General features: G+C 33.8%; 1 protein-coding gene across 2 annotated transcripts in view; it reads right to left on the reverse strand.

The window, feature by feature from the left end:
- LOC142220968 (secernin-2) overlaps positions 1-15,957 on the reverse strand; it is a 40,774-nt gene extending 24,817 nt beyond the window's left edge. Inside the window, exons 1-3 of one of the 2 annotated variants that reach the window (XM_075290423.1) lie at positions 15,855-15,957; positions 7,964-8,561; positions 7,325-7,768 (exon numbers count right to left, since the gene is read on the reverse strand). In XM_075290423.1, coding sequence (XP_075146538.1) covers positions 7,325-7,768; positions 7,964-8,119 — 600 coding nt within the window. In that variant the 5' untranslated portion in view covers positions 8,120-8,561; positions 15,855-15,957. Of the gene's footprint in view, positions 1-7,324; positions 7,769-7,963; positions 8,562-8,722; positions 9,127-15,854 lie in introns of those variants that run through there. The other variant, XM_075290422.1, reaches the window with a different exon arrangement.
- Positions 15,958-16,167: the final 210 nt, after the last annotated feature.

Below are 16,167 nucleotides of genomic sequence, written 5' to 3' on the forward strand. Positions count from 1 at the left end.
ATAGGATGGGGGGTATATTAACTTTGTCATTCCGTTTGTAATACATCGAAATATTGCTCTAAGACCACATAAAGTATATATATTCTAGGTCGTGATGAAATTCTGAGTCGATCTAAGCATGTCCGTCCGTCCATCCGTCTGTTGAAATCACACTAACTTCCGAATGAAACCAGCTATCGACTTGAAACTTGGCACAAGTAGTTGTCATTGATGTAGGTCGGTTGGGCCATATCGGTACACTTTTACAATTTAGAAGATGATGTTAAGAAGTTTTAAGCCTTTTAAGCCTGGCCGAATTTACGGCTGTATATACTTGTTAATTGTTAAAATGTCTTCTATCACAGAAATGATAGTATCAATCACCAACGTCAATTAAAAAACAAGTAAGGAAAGTCTAAAGGCAGGCGGGGCTGACTATATTATACCCTGCACCACTTTGTAGATCTAAATTTTCGATTCCATATCACATCCGTCAAATGTGTTGGGGCTAAATATAAAGGTTTGTCCCAAATACATACATTTAAATATCACTCGATCTGGACAGAATTTGATAGACTTCTACAAAATCTATAGAGCTATATCTAAATCTGAACCGATTTCAACCAAATTTGGCACGCATAGCTACAATGCTCATTCTACTCCCTGTGCAAAATTTCAATTGAATCGGAGTAAATGATTGGCCACTGTGGTCATATGAGTGTAAATCGGGCGAACGATATATATGGGAGCTATATCTGAACCGATTTCAATAAAATTTGGGACTCTTGACTACGCTACTAATTGTACTCCTAGTGCAAAATTTCAACCAAATTGGGGTAAAACTTTGGTTCCTGGGACCGTATTAGTCCATATCGGACGAAAGATATATATGGGAGCTATATCTAAATTTGAACCGATTTCAATAAAATTTGGCACACTTGACTATAGTACTAATTGTTCTTCTTGTGCAAAATTTTAAGCAAATTAGGGTAAAACTCTGGCTTCTGGGATCATATAAGTCTATATCGGGCGAAATATATATATGGAAGCTATATCTAAATCTGAACCGATTTCTTCCAAAATCAATAGGGTTCTATTCTGAGCCAAAACACATACTTGTGCCAAATTTGAAGTCGATTGAACTAAAAGTGCGACCTAGACTTTGATTACAAAAATGTGTTCACGGACAGACGGACATGGCTATATCGACTCAGGAGCCCACCCTGAGCATTTTTGTCAAAGCCACCATGTGTCTATCTCGTTTCCTTCTGGGTGTTGCAAACATATGCACTAACTTATAATACCCTTTTCCACAGTGTGGCGCAGGGTATAATTAATTGTTCCAATTAAAAATCATTTGATACAATTAATTTCTGTGATTGATTTTTGTTTCAATAAAAAATTTCTTGAACCAATTAAATTTTTAATTGAATATTTTTTTAAAATTCTATTAAAATTTTAATTGGAAAAATTTTGGTGAAATTTTTTTCTGTGAAAAGGTGAGTGTTAAGTTCGAGTTTAGCCGCTAAATTTCAGTAAAGTGAAAACTAAATCAGTAAAAAAAGCCATAAAATTATACATATTTGTTGCAGATTTCATTATAACTTGATGGGGAATATCCCAAAGCAAATTGTCACAAAGTTTGTATTCCTTAAAATGGATTATTAAAGAAAAGTAATTAGTAAGGAATTATGGTTTGGAAAATATCCTAAGAGATGGATAATTCCAAAGCCATTTAGAAGGAGAAAATTTCGTAGGTAAGTACTATATTCAGTTTTCAAGCTAAAACCCAGCTTATTTTTACGATTACTTTTTTTTAACCAATTAATATAGAAATATTAAATGTTTCACAATCAATACATCGGATTTTTCCCATTCATAATTTGACAAGACTTGATAAAAATTTAATCTTCTTCAAATAGTATATTATGGCACTTTTAATTTAGCGTTTTGGTCAAAACCCCGAACCTAGTACTCTATGTGAGAAAATTGTAAATAGTCGATAATATAGGATATTTCGATAATATAGTATATAGAATATTTTGAGTAATTCACTTTATAAATGTAATAATGATTTACTCAGGTTTTGTTATAAGTAATATAATTTAATTGGCCTTATAGGCTTTGTATTACGGAATTTTTGAAATAAATAAATAAAGGACATCATAATACGAAATCAAAGACCGAAAATTCGAAACATTTAATTTTTTTACTTTTTAGACATAAATTAACAATCAACAAGTATATACGGCCGTAAGTTCGGCCAGGCCGAATCTTATGTACCCTCCACCATGGATTGCGTAGGAACTTCTACTAAAGGCTGTCATCCACAATCGAATTACTTGGGTTGCGATAACACTTGCCGATGGCAAGGTATCGTAAAACTTTTTAACACTGTCTTCTAAATTGTAAGTTAGCCCCTACGGGGTATATATTAAACAAAAAAGGCCGATTAAATACGTATATAATATAGTTTGACAAAATTTTCTATAGAAATGAAAACTTGACAAAATTTTCTATAGAAATAAAATGTTGACAAAATTTTCTATGGAAGTAAAATGTTGACAAAATTTTGTATAGAAATAAAATGTTGACAAAATTTTCTACAGAAAACAATTTTTTACAAAATTTTCTATAAAAATAAAATTTTGACAAAACTTTCTATGGAAATAAAATTTTGACAAACATTTCTATAGAAATAAACGTTTGACAAAACTTTCTATAGAAATGAAATTTTGACACAACTTTCTATAGTAATAAAATTTGACAAAATTTTCTATGGAAATAAAGTTTTGGTAGATTATTTTTGGCGATATGGACCAATTTTTGTGTAATAAGTCATCGGCTATATATAACTAAAGACCGATATTGACCAATTTTTACATGGCTGTTAGAGGCCATATATTGACAAAATGTACCAAATTTCAACCGCATCGGATGACTTTTGCTATATATAATTATGGACCGATATGGACCAATTTTTGCATGGTTGTTAGATACCATATACTAACACCATGTACCAAATTTCAACTGGATCGGATGAATTTCGCTCCTCCAAGAGGCTCCTGAGGTCAAATCTGGGGATCGGTTTATATGGGAGCTATATATAATTATGAACCGATATGGACCAATTTTTGCATGGTTGTTAGAGACTATATACTAACACCACGTAGTAAATTTCAATTGGATCGGATGAATTTTGCTCCTCCAAGAGGCTCCGGAGTTCAAATCTGGGGATCGGTTTATATGAGAGCTATATATAATTATGAACCGATATGGACCAATTTTTGCATGGTTGTTAGAGGCCGTATACTAACATCAGGTACCAAATTTCAACAGGATCGGATGAATTTTGCCCCTCCAAGAGGCTCCGGAGGTCAAATCTGGGGATCGGTTTATATGGGGGCTATATATAATCATGGACCGATATGGACCAATTTTTGCATGGTTGTTAGAGACCGTATACTAACATCAGGTACCACATTTCAACCGGATCGGATGAATTTTTCCCCTCCAAGAGGCTCCGGAGGTCAAATCTGGGGATCGGTTTATATGGGGGCTATATATAATTATGGACCGACATGGACCAATTTTTGCATGGGTGTTAGAGACCGTATACTAAGACCACGTATTAAATTTCAACCGGATCGGATGAATTTTGCTGCTCCGGGAGGCTCCCCAAGCCAAATTTGGGGATCGGTTTATATGGGGGCTATAGGTAAACGTGGTCCGATATGGCCGATTTTCAATACCATCCGACCTACATCAATAACAACTACTTGTGCCAAGTTTCAAGTCGATAGCTTGTTTCGTTCGGAAGTTAGCGTGATTTCCACAGACGGACGGACAGCCGGACAGACGGACAGACGGACGGACGGACGGACATGCTTAGATCGACTCAGAATTTCACCACGACCCAGAATATATATACTTTATGGGGTCTTAGAGCAATATTTCGATGTGTTACAAACGGAATGACAAAGTTAATATACCCCCATCCTATGGTGGAGGGTATAAAAAGGGGACATGTAAGGATCTCGTGCCGTCAATACAGCTTTTTGTATGACGAAAATCAATATCCTATCTTCAATATTCCATTGTCTTTGATACAGATCTTATAAAAGCAAAATATAAGAAAATCGTTAACAATATCTCTTGGAATTATTGCCTGCGAAATACCTATCCACCTACTAGAGGTAGACAAGAGTTCGCCCAAGGTACATAATGCAAATTTCCATCGATTACAATGTGTTGTTTTTCTTGTGTGAGAAAATTTAAAATGTCGATAATAATGTATCTGGGAATTTTCAAAGCAATAATATCTAACGATTTCTTAAGGGTATCAAAAATTGCATATCGATCTTAATAAAGAGTGATGTTCATATTTCCGGATGTGAACTCGTTTCTATTTGTGCCAATAATTGTCAGTATATTTAAAATCCATGAAATTAAATAGATTTGAAAGAAAAGTAAAGGTGATAAATGGTCCATTGTCATCCCAATTAGAGCAGTAAGTATTCTAAATATTTCATTAGAAAAACAGCGATGACGATAATTTCTCTGGAACGATATATCGGTTTTCAGACGGAATAATACCGATATCAGATTTTATAAATATCGTACAAAATTATCACAAAATATATAAATAAGGACGCATAAAACGACATTGCTACCAAATATCTTTAACCCTAGAATACTAAACGTAGCCTGTGAGGTGAAACAATTTTTTGTTGTAATATTTCCCAATTGCACACTCGTGTCAAATTAATACTTTTTTTGTTAATTTATGTGTCATAAAAAGCAGTTTAAAATTTTGTAATAATGTTTTTTTTTTTATGAAAGTCACCTTCCAGGCAAATTTTAACTTTTTGAGGCTAAAACTAGGTTTAGTATTCTAAGGAAACAATGTTAATTAAAAGCCTGTTTCTGTATGTCGAACGAGCTTTATCGATCGACTGAAATGGAAACAGACAGCTGAATTTATAACCAAAAATCAGCTGTTTCGATCGATAGAGCTCGTTCGACATACAGAAACAGGCTGTAAAACATGAAAGCAATTCATGATGTTTTAAATTCAATTTAATTTCAATTTTTATCAAAATGCGCCTCTTATCAAATATACTTTCATCATATGTATTTTATTTAAAAAATGATTTGTTTATTTATTTTTGTTACTTGATATGTAAAAAACTTGTTTTTGTTTTAATAATTTTTAAGTGGCTTCTTAGGCTTATGTTTAGAATTCTAAAGTTGAATTATAGTGAAATCGTAATTTAAATTAAAAGATAAAAACAACAAATTGTTGAATTATAATTTGTCCACGTAAAAATAAGCAATTCATGTTTTAAATTTATGAAAATTAAATTCCCATTTTTTTTTCTAAATTGAAAAGGCATTTATTATTATTTTTATTTATTATTTTTTTTTTTGTTGAAAGTCCAATGCCATTAGAATATTTCCCAATTAACAATTGAAAAGCCGTTAAAAGGTATGTCCAATGGGACTTTCTAATAGCCCTAAGGATATTTTAGGTAAATCAAACGAAAAAAAAACAATGTCCTTATATAGATCTTTACGTATACTGAAACATTATTCATAATTCTCCATCTTGTGATAACAATCTAATTATATATTCCTTTTATTGTCCCCGCCACACATCTCCCACCACCCCCCTCTTTACTACCCTACTATATACGTATGTTAAAAAAAAAAAAAACTCGCAAAAAACTTCATGTACATCTTTCATCAAGTGTTTTTCTTTTTTTTCTCGTATGCTTCCTTTCATTGTGTGTCTTCCCTTACTAATCTGCAACACCAAATGGAAATCTTCAACCACCACCACACACCACGACATCTTCTCCTCCCACATATTTAGTAAATACATACGAAAAAAAAGTCCTTAACACATCTCTAACGACAACGTTGAAGCCTCCTCCACCCCGTCCCCGTCATTGTGCTTCTACCTTAGTTGCTCCTGCTCTTCCTTATAAGAACATATAAGAAATAAGAATAATGATGGAAGGAAGAAAAAAAAACAAACAGAACAGAACAGAAGAGCAGAAAAATTATTCCTCTTATGTACAGGAGGCAACTTTTTCTTATACAAGAAAATATTCCTGAGAAACTTTTTTATTCATAAAAAGGGAAGCAACAACAACAACAACGACAACAAATTGAAGCAAAGAGGAAGTCCTTTTTGCATCTCATTACTTTGTGGAGGCCGCGAGCTGCTGATGCTGCGGCAACTGCAGAGTGAATGTGAGGTGAAGTAGAATTCGTTATATGGTTTCCCCCCTTTTTTAGAATATTGATGCTGGCATAAATGCAACCCTGTGTGTTGTTTTTTCTTGTTTGATGGTGGGGCGAGGAGGGGACTACTACATACAATAGAAAGGAACTGTAGGAATGTGCTAATTATTGCAGAGTTGTATTTCGAGTGGATATATTTTTTTAGGGGGAGTATGAGAAGGTAGAGAGAGTACGCATGTTCTCATTATCACCATCATCATAATGACAATGATGATGATGTTATGGATTGTTGTTATTGTCTCCCATTAAGAGTGGCGTTTAATGTAACACAGAAATTCCTCAAAAACGAATAATTAAATTTTAATTTGCTAATATAAAAGAATAATTTCGCCAAGTGTATTAATAAGGCGCGTTTATTATATTTCCAATTTGATCGCATACGCTAATAACAAAGCTGGCTTACACGCACACATTGTATTCCCTCCCCACGATACCACCTCTCCCCATATAGCACTTTACCCATCTACCCATATACTAGACATGATGATAGTATGTACTCACAATTATAATTGGAGGTTAATTAAAAATGTCTCATTGGATAATAAATCGCAACGAGTACGAGTTTCTTCTCCGTAAAGGAATTTTTTGTTTACACTTTCCATAAACGTTTCCAACAACAATGTTGATTGTTTTTTTGGTGTTGCTTTATATGGATTGGTGGTCATGGGTAAAGGTAAAGACTTTTCGCTAAAAAAACAGAATTTCTAAATGGAATTTTTTTGGAATTCGTCACCTATTGGATTATTTCATTTAATTCACTTTTGGATGATTTCTTTCATATCTAATTGGCTTGTTTTACATTTCACCTTACACTGTTACACTTGTTTTCGCTTTGGAGTAGTATATTGGCACTTTGACTAAGTTTTACAGAATTCTGCTAAGAATCATAAGATCGTTTTTAGTTGTTAGAGTAATCATTTTGAGTATCTTTATCTATAGGAAAATGACAATAACATAAAAAAATGGTCACGAGATTTTTTGAATTTTCTTAAAGTTCTATATACGGTTTTGTTTTTTGTAATTAATTCATATTTACCTCTCCATCCCAGCGGGCTTTCTTTCTTAGCGTTTCACCCAAATCCTCGTTAGATTTTTCAAAATTTTTCGTTACAGCCAAGCCGTCATTGGGTAAATGATGAACACCTTTCATGATTTGTTGACCGGCCCAATTTTTACCAGCACAACTTATTATCCAGACTTTGGTGGGATCACCAACAATCAAGCTAAACTTGGCATCGTCATCTCCATAACGGGTTACCAATTCCAAGATGCAATCGAAAGCATCATCGGCCGTCTCAGAGGATCCCAAAGCCAAACGGATCACATCGTAGACCGAAACATCACCTTTGATTTCATTAGCCCAGGTTATGGCAATGCTAACACTACGCTCATTGGAGCCACAATCACCTCCCCATATACCGGGCATGGGTTTTTGCAAGACCACTCTCAAAGGGGTGCAGTCATTCACCAACAAATGTTTCTATAGTTTTTGTTTTTTGTTTTGGAAAGGAAGGAAATTTATAAACAAATGGTTAAACACAGACAGACACATAAATATTACAAAACAATGAGATGATGTTTCACAAAATTATTTTCACACAACACACAACAACAAAACGATTTCCCTAAAGCATAGCAAAACATTTTGCAACCACATCAACAAAAATATACATACCTTCCCCTCCAGAGATTCATTGGGCTCATAGTAGGCCACCTCTTGAGCCACACCCACAAGTTTTTCATTTTCCGAATTACGTCCAATGATGACAGTGTCCGGGGCCGTGTTTGGTGGCATGGCCACAAAACAATTGCCCTGAGTGCTATCACTCATTTTCAGGCGGCCGTCGTTGTTGTTGTTCTTGGTAGTAGTTAATAGATGGAGGCTTGATGGATGTCTTCTATTCTTCCGTTAAATTTGGAGTAAGCTCACCAGAAAATTCCAGACAACTATGAAGAGACCGCAAGATACCACGACTACGGAACGGTACGGGTATAAAGACGACGACGACAGCGACCACGACGACTACTTGCTCGTTTGCAATTAAAGTTAAAAAGTAATTCTCGCAGATAATTGATTTTTCTCTACTAAAAAAATCATACGTCGTCGTTGGGGATCCCAATCAGCCAGCCAGCCAGTGAGCCAACAACAAGAAGAACGTCAATGTATCGTACAAACAAAAGCAAACCCCGAATTAGAGAAGAGACAGAGAAATCCATCCACACACAAATCGGCACACACAACAACTCACACTAACTCCGTTTAATGAGATTCACTAGAAATACAAAAAAATTGATAATAATTTTTAGCACCTTGTTAAGATTTTCACTTTGTTTATATGCATTTTTCTTCTTTATTTTTTTAATAATTTTTCATTTGCAACAATTTATTTGTTTTAAACCCTTTTTGCTTTTTTATTATTAATTTTTTAATTACCTCGCGAAAGAAGACGACTACGACGACGACTTTTTCGTTTTTAATTGTATACACCATAAGACGACGACTTTGTTTCTATATTCCAATCAGAATCAGGAATGAATGAGTGAATGAGGGTGGTTGTTTGTAGGGTTGTTGAAGGCAAGCAAACAAGCGACCGCTGCTGCCGTTGCTGTTTGTAATTGCAAATGGAAATGTTGCGCGCCGCGCCACGCTGCTACGACGATGGGTAATTAGGGTAAAAAAAGGCCTGCTGAGATTAGCATTTTGCTCTCTGAGTTTTAGAATGAAATGTCGAAACAAAAACACAACTACGACTACGAGACGACGGTTATGCAAAGTACTTATAATAGCTGCATAGAGTGGAGAGAAACCCCATAACATGCGTTTGAGTAGTAAATCGAGCGTATGTGCTAAATAGTATGATATTTTATATTGTTTACATATGTTGGGAAATATTTTTAATTAAGCTTTTGTTTAATTATTTGTCTGAGATACATGCGTAGTACAGTGCTAAATGCAACTCTGTAATTAACACCTTCGTTTCTAGTGAAGGCACACAGTGTTGCATTTTAACACCTAAGTACTCATTCCATTGCTCTATTCTCATTTCGCGCTCTCATTCTCTTTATTTCTAATTACTCTCTCATGCTCATTTATTTCTCAGTTCAAGTGTTGCCAATACGAGTGATGTATTAATTACAGTATTTGAGTTCAAGGACTTTGTCCAAACTAAAAAAGATTAGAGAATAATATATTTGACATCTATAATTTCCGTTATTATAAAAAAAAGTAGCAGCGAAACTAAATTCCACTCTGAAAAATCAGTAATAGCTGTAAAAAACCAAGTTTTACCAATATGGGGGATATTAAAATAACATGAACTTAATTCTTATATCAAAACTCCAAACTAATGTTATATTTGACACTTATATTTTTAATTGTTTAAAAAAGTGAGGCAAAACAAATCTGTATTAAGTAGTCAGTTAAAAAACTTTCCCTGCCAGCATTTCAAAGTTCCATTTCATCTTCATCGCTACCACAGACTCGTAAATGTCACTACAACCATCCTACTGTGATGGGGGGCAGCATATCATAAAGTACAAAATGTACTTCATACATGTATTTTGCCATCACTACTTTTACAAAAGCCATTTTATTTTTTGTGAAACGCCAAGCGCAACCAGCTTGTTATATTTTATTTAAATAAAAACGAAAATAAAGTTCTGAAAACATAGATTTTACACTTAAAATTGTGAAAGGTATATTGGTGAACAATTTTTGATTTTCCAAATGGAATAAAGTGATTGTTTTTCAAATATTTTACAGACACGCTGCCTCCATCGAATAAAAACACTGGCTGATAGACGCTGCAACATGTAACTCGCTACTTGTAACTCTACCTCATCATTAATGCAAAAAATTATGTTAAATGTGATGTGATAGTGGTATAAATGTTATATTTTTAAGAATTTGTAAATAATTAATCAAATTATTAAATATCTAAACAAACGTGTTTTACTCGACCACAATGATTCTTTTACCACTATCTTAAAATGTGTTTTTTCTGATTGTTTGGAGGGTCTCTTATTGGCGTCGTTCTAAATTGATCTATAAAGGCACCTAATAATTGCACTCATGCGAAACCTTTTTGTAGTAACTTGGCGTGGTACAACTTCTCAATAGTGACGGCGCTTTTCCGACGAGTTTTTGATGTCGTATATGATTGTTTTCGACGTAGTGGGGATTCTCAAAAGAGTCCCCAAATTCAAAAAATGTTGGCAGGGTTAATGCTCATGAAAAGGTTATGTCATATATAAAATTCTGATTTATTGTATTGGCCCATTTTAAAATTCTCATTCAAATTTGACATAATGCAATCTATGTATTATCCCTTATGGTGAGTAATACTCACTAATGCTCACTGAGTATTAAGTTCGAGTTTAGCCGCTAAAATCGCTAAAGTGAAAACTATATCAGTAAGAAAAATGCATGAAATTATACATATTTGTTGCAAATTTTATTATAACTTGATGGGGAAAAGCCCAAAGCAAATGTTCACAAAGTTTGTATTCCTTAAAATGGATTATTAAAGAAAAGTAATCGTGAAAAAATTACGTCTTTAGCGGCTAAACTCAAACTTAATACCCATCTTTAGGTTGGGTTATATATAGCGGTGAACATCTCTCCTTTCGCTGCACGCAGAGATGGAATATGATCACCTCTATCACGTTTCAAGAGCAAACTGTTAGTTTTTATATGGAGGACATGGAAAAATTTTGCAGCAAAAATTTGGCATAATGCAATTCTTTGTAGGTTGGGTTATATAGCGGTGAACATGGAATATTATCACCTCTATCACGTTTCAAGAGCAAAATGTTAGTTTTTATATGGGGGGCATGCAAAATTTTTGCAGCAAAAAGTAACATGGTTGATACAAACATTGTTATATGTACTCCATCCAAAAATAATAGTTTGCTCTTGAAATGTGTTTGAGGTGTTGGTGCTGTCCGATTCCATATTTAACCAAATAAGAAGGGACCCTTAGAGAAGCGTTATTACGTTCAGAAATAGCACCAGCATTACTAAGAGGAAATAAACCACTGCTAAAAACCTTATTGGTATTTTGTCGAAGCTGTGAATGCACCAATGATGCTTTGAATACAAGACGGGCATGCTAACCATTGCTCCACGGTGGTTCCCTTAATGATTCTACCGCTGGTACTACCTCCTGCAAAGATAATAAAACCCGTCCAAAGAATCCTCTTAAACATTCGACGTGAAGCTTTATTACAATTTTTTAGTAGCTTTACCTCGTTTTCTAGAAAGACTTATCAAATTTTAAAGAATTTTTTATTTTGTAAACAAATAAATGCTGCACAAGGTAAAATTTAAATTTTTATACCCTCCACCATAGGATGGGGGTATATTAACTTTGTCATTCCGTTTGTAACACATCGAAATATTGCTCTAAGACCCCATAAAGTATATATATTCTGGGTCGTGGTGAAATTCTGAGTCGATCTAAGCATGTCCGTCCGTCCGTCCGTCTGTCCGTCTGTCCGGCTGTCCGTCCGTCTGTGGAAATCACGCTAACTTCCGAACGAAACAAGCTATCGACTTGAAACTTGGCACAAGTAGTTGTTATTGATGTAGGTCGGATGGTATTGAAAATGGGCCATATCGGACCACGTTTACGTATAGCCCCCATATAAACCGATCCCCAAATTTGGCTTGGGGAGCCTCCCGGAGCAGCAAAATTCATCCGATCCGGTTGAAATTTGGTACGTGGTCTTAGTATACGGTCTCTAACAACCATGCAAAAATTGGTCCATATCGGTCCATAATTATATATAGCCCCCATATAAACCGATCCCCAGATTTGACCTCCGGAGCCTCTTGGAGGGGCAAAATTCAACCGATCCGATTGAAATTTGGTACCTGATGTTAGTATATGGTCTCTAACAACCATGCAAAAATTGGTCCATATCGGTCCATAATTATATATAGCCCCCATATAAACCGATCCCCAGATTTGACCTCCGGAGACTTTTGGAGGGGCAAAATTCATCGGATCCGGTTGAAATTTGGTACCTGATGTTAGTATACGGCCTCTAATAACCATGCAAAAATTGGTCCATATCGGTCCATAATTATATATAGCTCCCATATAAACCGATCCCCAGATTTGACCACCGGAACCTCTTGGAGGAGCAAAATTCTTCCGATCCGGTTGAAATTTAGTACGTGGTCTTAGTATACGGTTTTTAACAACCATGCAAAAATTGGTCCATATCGGTCCATAATTATATATAGCCCCCATATAAACCGATCCCCAGATTTGACCTCCGGAGCCTCTTGGAGGGGCAAAATTCATCCGATCCGGTTGAAATTTGGTACCTGATGTTAGTATACGGCCTCTAACAACCATGCAAAAATTGGTCCATATCGGTTCATAATTATATATAGCTCCCATATAAACCGATCCCCAGATTTGAACTCCGGAGCCTCTTGGAGGAGCAAAATTCATCCGATCCAATTGAAATTTAGTACGTGGTGTTAGTATATAGTCTCTAATAACCATGCAAAAATTGGTCCATATCGGTCCATAATTATATATAGCCCCCATATAAACCGATCCCCAGATTTGACCTCCGGAGCCTCTTGGAGGGGCAAAATTCATCCGATCCGGTTGAAATTTGGTACCTGATGTTAGTATACGGCCTCTAACAACCATGCAAAAATTGGTCCATATCGGTTCATAATTATATATAGCTCCCATATAAACCGATCCCCAGATTTGACCTCCGGAGCCTCTTGGAGGGGCAAAATTCATCCGATCCGGTTGAAATTTGGTACCTGATGTTAGTATACGGCCTCTAACAACCATGCAAAAATTGGTCCATATCGGTTCATAATTATATATAGCTCCCATATAAACCGATCCCCAGATTTGAACTCCGGAGCCTCTTGGAGGAGCAAAATTCATCCGATCCAATTGAAATTTAGTACGTGGTGTTAGTATATAGTCTCTAATAACCATGCAAAAATTGGTCCATATCGGGTCATAATTATATATAGCTCCCATATAAACCGATCCCCAGATTTGACCTCAGGAGCCTCTTGGAGGAGCGAAATTCATCCGATCCAGTTGAAATTTGGTACATGGTGTTAGTATATGGTATCTAACAACCATGCAAAAATTGGTCCATATCGGTCCATAATTATATATAGCAAAAGTCATCCGATGCGGTTGAAATTTGGTACATTTTGTCAATATATGGCCTCTAACAGCCATGTAAAAATTGGTCCATATCGGTCTTTAGTTATATATAGCCGATGACTTATTACACAAAAATTGGCCCATATCGCCAAAAATAATCTACAAAAACTTTATTTCCATAGAAAATTTTGTCAAATTTTATTACTATAGAAAGTTTTGTCAAAATTTCATTTCTATAGAAAGTTTTGTCAAAAGTTTATTTCTATACAAATGTTTGTCAAAATTTTATTTCCATAGAAAATTTTGTCAAAATTTTATTTCTATAGAAAATTTTGTAATCTACCAAAACTTTATTTCCATAGAAAATTTTGTCAAATTTTATTACTATAGAAAGTTTTGTTAAAATTTCATTTCTATAGAAAGATTTGTCAAAAGTTTATTTCTATAGAAATGTTTGTCAAAATTTTATTTCTATAGAAAATTTTGTAAAAAATTTATTTCTGTAGAAAATTTTGTCAACATTTTATTTCTATACAAAATTTTGTAAAAATTTCATTTCTATACAAAATTTTGTCAACATTTTATTTCTATAGAAATTTTTGTCAATTGTATTGCTATAGAAAATTTTGTCAACATTTTACTTCCATAGAAAATTTTGTCAAAATTTTATTTCTATAGAAAATTTTGTCAAGTTTTTATTTCTATAGAAAATTTTGTCAAATTTTTATTTCTATAGAAAATTTTGTCAAAATTTTATTTCTATAGAAAATTTTGTCAAGGTTTCATTTCTATAGAAAATTTTGTCAAAATTTTATTTCTATAGAAAATTTTGTCAAACTAGATTATATACGTATTTAATCGCCTTTTTTTTGTTTAATATATACCCCGTATGGGCTAACTTACAATTTAGAAGACAGTGTTAAAAAGTTTTACGATACCTTGCCATCGGCAAGTGTTATCGCAACCCAAGTAATTCGATTGTGGATGACAGCCTTTAGTAGAAGTTCCTACGCAATCCATGGTGGAGGGTACATAAGATTCGGCCTGGCCGAACTTACGGCCGTATATACTTGTTTTAAATTAATTTGTAGTTAAAAAATATTTCTTGATTTTCATTATTTTTACTTTAACGACATGAAGTCAAAATAAGAACAACAATTTTACACAAATGAAGTACACACTTTTACCAAGTTCGATTTAGTCTTCTATTTAGTATATCACTTGGGACATTCTAAAAATGTTTAATTCCAATTATTTCTTCAAGATACGCAATTCTCGTAAATAATATGAAAAGCTTACATATGTTTAAAAAAATTCTTCAAATTGATTAAATCTTATCTAGTTATTGATTTGAAGGGCCTTTGCTGCTATTGATAGAGAAATTTTTTGAGTGTAATTTTATATCGGTGTTTTCTTAGAAAATATTGCATTCCCACATTTAATACAACGCTAAATAGGCATTATTGAAAGGGTCCAAACATAAAACATGACTAATAACAATAACAGTGGCAACACTGTTCACTGTCTCTCATCCTATAAATCAAGTTGGAGAGTTCAAATGAATTTTAGCGTTTTTTCGTCATAGCTTCTTTTGTTCATCAAGACCACGTAAAACAAATGAGTGTGGCGCGAGGTAAATGAGTAATAAAACAGTGTCCCCATCCTTTGAAAGTACGCATGTAAAATGTAATGTAATGTACGCATGTGAGACTAAAGATATAGAGATAGAATAATATGCAAATACTCATATTAATTACTCTACTATGCTCTTCATTTGGGTATGTATAATTATTTTTCTTCATTTATTTTTACACTTTCAATTATTTGCACATTTGTTTCAAGAAATGAAGAAAAATATTATTAATATATAAATTTAATTGATTAAAATAAATAGAACAATATTATAACATATTAGTGAAGGAATTTGAATTCATAAAAAAATTCTAATTTTTCATCACTTTTATCGACAGAGTGTGAGGGTGTTTTCCACTCATTTGAACCCTGTGATAGGTGGGTACACCGTTACATGCGTACTGCATCATTCAAAGTCTAATGAATAGATTGACATTCCTCGCCTTTGTTTTAAGAAATTGTAATAAAATATATGGATACATCAGGCGAAGAGATAAATTAAAGGGTATATATTTTTTCTTAATAAAAATAGACATTAGTTTTTTTGTTTTTTAACTTTTTAAACAAAAAATTAACTATGCTTAAAGAAGACAATATAGATTTTTCTACACCTTTGTAAAAACAATAATTTTTTAATTGCAATTTAATTTCCAATTAGTTAAAGATTTTTTTTTTTTCATTTATTTCACTATTGAATGTTTTCCTTATTTTTTAAGAATTAATTTATCTTCTTCACTTTATGATATATTGGAAATTTAATTTTATCTCTTTACTTACAATAGCACAAAATACTATTTTTTTCATTAAGTCACAGTTAAGAGTCACACACCACAGTCAGTTAAGATGTAAAGATGTTTTAATTGCGGCGAAAAATCTGTTACTGAGTCGATCTGAAAAAGAAAGGATTGTTGCAAATAAGTTCTCCATAACTGAGAACTCATTTTATGAGAACTCGCGTTTGAGAACCTTAATGAATATATTTTTTTCACATATGCAAATTCTCATAAGGATGGTTATTGTGGTGGTGGTGGTGTTAGTGGAGCAGGATATATGGGGGTAATGAGACAACAACATCATCCATCTTCTAAAA

Source organism: Haematobia irritans, chromosome 1, assembly GCF_050003625.1.
Source record: "Haematobia irritans isolate KBUSLIRL chromosome 1, ASM5000362v1, whole genome shotgun sequence".
NCBI classification, from domain to species: Eukaryota; Metazoa; Arthropoda; class Insecta; order Diptera; family Muscidae; genus Haematobia; species Haematobia irritans.